Source organism: Penaeus monodon, chromosome 21 (assembly GCF_015228065.2).
Source record: "Penaeus monodon isolate SGIC_2016 chromosome 21, NSTDA_Pmon_1, whole genome shotgun sequence".
Classification (NCBI taxonomy): Eukaryota; Metazoa; Arthropoda; class Malacostraca; order Decapoda; family Penaeidae; genus Penaeus; species Penaeus monodon.
Window position 1 is genome coordinate 7623599 of NC_051406.1, and position 2013 is coordinate 7625611.

Genomic DNA, 2013 nt, shown 5'->3' on the forward strand with positions numbered 1-2013 from the left:
CTCATTAAGGCTCCCTGTAAGCCCCAATGAAGAGGATATTGTCGATGTCATTGTCTCGAATGAGGAAGAGGAAGGGGCGGTCGCAGGTGAAGCGGACTGGCGGGGATGGGATGACCGACGCGCCCACAATCACAATCGCCGTGGCCGCTGCTGCTTCAGCGCCTTCTTCGTCCACTTCCACCACTGCCTTGTGGATGATGTCCGTGGCTTGGAGGCCGCCGTCGGACTTGAAGTTTGTGAGGTCTGCTCGGTCGGAGAATCGGCAACGCCCATGCGCACCAGAGCCTGGGTGTCGGGAACGGTAATGCGACTTGAAGGTTAAACCGTCTTTTTTTTCTTTTTTTTTGTATCTCACAATTGTGTTGAACCAAAGTTTCAAGCGATTATATAAAACAAAAAACAGATAAAGGAAGAAGATAGAGAGAGGAAAATATATACAGAAATAGATGCAAATAGGAGTGAGAATACCTGCTGAAGCGCAATGTCGATCTTCTTCTCAAACTTGAACTTGGGGAACTTGAGATGGACTGTTTGCTCGTGAGTGTCCGTCAGCGCCGCCGTCAGCGTCGAAGGGTTAAGGCGCTGCACCATCTCGTCGAGCTCCCGGCCCGTCCCCTGGTCTCGAGGAAGGAGCACGAACATGGACGTGCGACCGCTCCGGTAGGGCATCTCCAGCACCTGGGCATCCAGCTCCTGTGACTCGCCTGGGGAAGGAAGCGCAGGAGCGACCGTCGCCTTTTATTCTGAGGAGGATGAGTGATGGGCCACGGCTAAAGCGTCACACTAGAACTACAGCATATCGTCTGTCAGATTTCACTACTAGCCAATCTTGTAGCTTTTAAAAATCGCTGCTAGTTAGTCTAGCGAGCATTTATATTATAAATCGTAAATCTAAAGATACTTTTCAGAGAATATACAATTATAGAAAGTGGAAAAAAAATTCATGATCCAATACTATAGATCTAGCCTACTGTTAACACCTTCGGGCACCCCTGATCTAAACGGACAAAACGACGGTTGGATTCTGAAGCTCAACCACTCTAATCGATGAAGAATCTGGACAAAATCACTATTTCGGATTCAATTTTTTTTTCATCATGTGCATTCCAAGTTTGTATTTCATTTCATAAACAAACGTCGTGGGAATATCAAACAGTGGCTTGTTTAGAGTGGTTACACGTCGAGGCTTGAGTAGGGGGAAGAGGTGAGATAACAAATCTCTAGATTCCAAGTAAAGGCATTTAAGGTTCTGCAATGTTTTGTTGAGAAGCGCCTTTATGATTTCAAAGCGTGTGGAATCAGGTGATAGAATATAAACGCCTTCGATCTCCGCTTTCTTGGCTCATCATAGGGACCATTGCATGTCTATTCGGCGTCACAAAGAACTTTTGCGGGACCGTGTTCCCGACCTTGAACTAACGCTCCCACAAGCCCTTGAAGTAGACTGCGTTGATGAGCACCATCACGGCTCCTGACACGCTGTTGGCTGACACTGTCTCCGGAATTTTGCCTCTGGTTGTGTCGCTGACGAACCTGTTGATCTCCCCCGCGGCGGCTTGTGCTTGCTGGGTATTGGGTGATTGATTGTGAGTTGGTCGTAGGCTGTTTATATGGCAGCTGGTGTTTGAATGGCTGTGAAGTTGTCGGTTGTTTGCAAAGCTAGTGTTGGTTTTGGTAATGATGCGGCTGCTGATGACCAAATAGCTGGCTCTTTGCGATATAGATCAAGCATATCAGTTATTGGCATTTAACAATCGATTCGAAACCAAACCTGAAAATGATTTACATTCATACCTGGCGGAAATCTACAGCTTTCATTTCTTTCGAGAAAACCGTCTGTAGACAGTCTCTGAGCGGCAACCCATCCTGAACGTATATTCTGTTAGCTGCATTAATCGTGTTATTGGGGTTGTTTTCTTGCAACCTGCACCTGTTTAGAGCACATATATATGCATATAGATAGACAGAAAATGTAATCAACCAAATTTGTCTTAGGTAAACATCATTTAAACT

The 2013-nt window shown here is 46.2% G+C and overlaps 1 protein-coding gene across 1 annotated transcript in view; it reads right to left on the minus strand.

Annotated features, from left to right (window-relative positions):
* Nucleotides 1-4: 4 nt before the first annotated feature.
* Nucleotides 5-2013, minus strand: part of LOC119586155 (leukocyte elastase inhibitor A-like) — a gene marked incomplete at its 5' end in the record, with an annotated part of 2764 nt that continues 755 nt past the window's right edge. The window contains 5 exon segments of the mRNA XM_037934852.1: nucleotides 5-261; nucleotides 264-285; nucleotides 469-704; nucleotides 1319-1565; nucleotides 1795-1930. Of these exon segments, the coding sequence (XP_037790780.1) occupies nucleotides 5-261; nucleotides 264-285; nucleotides 469-704; nucleotides 1319-1565; nucleotides 1795-1930 (898 nt within the window).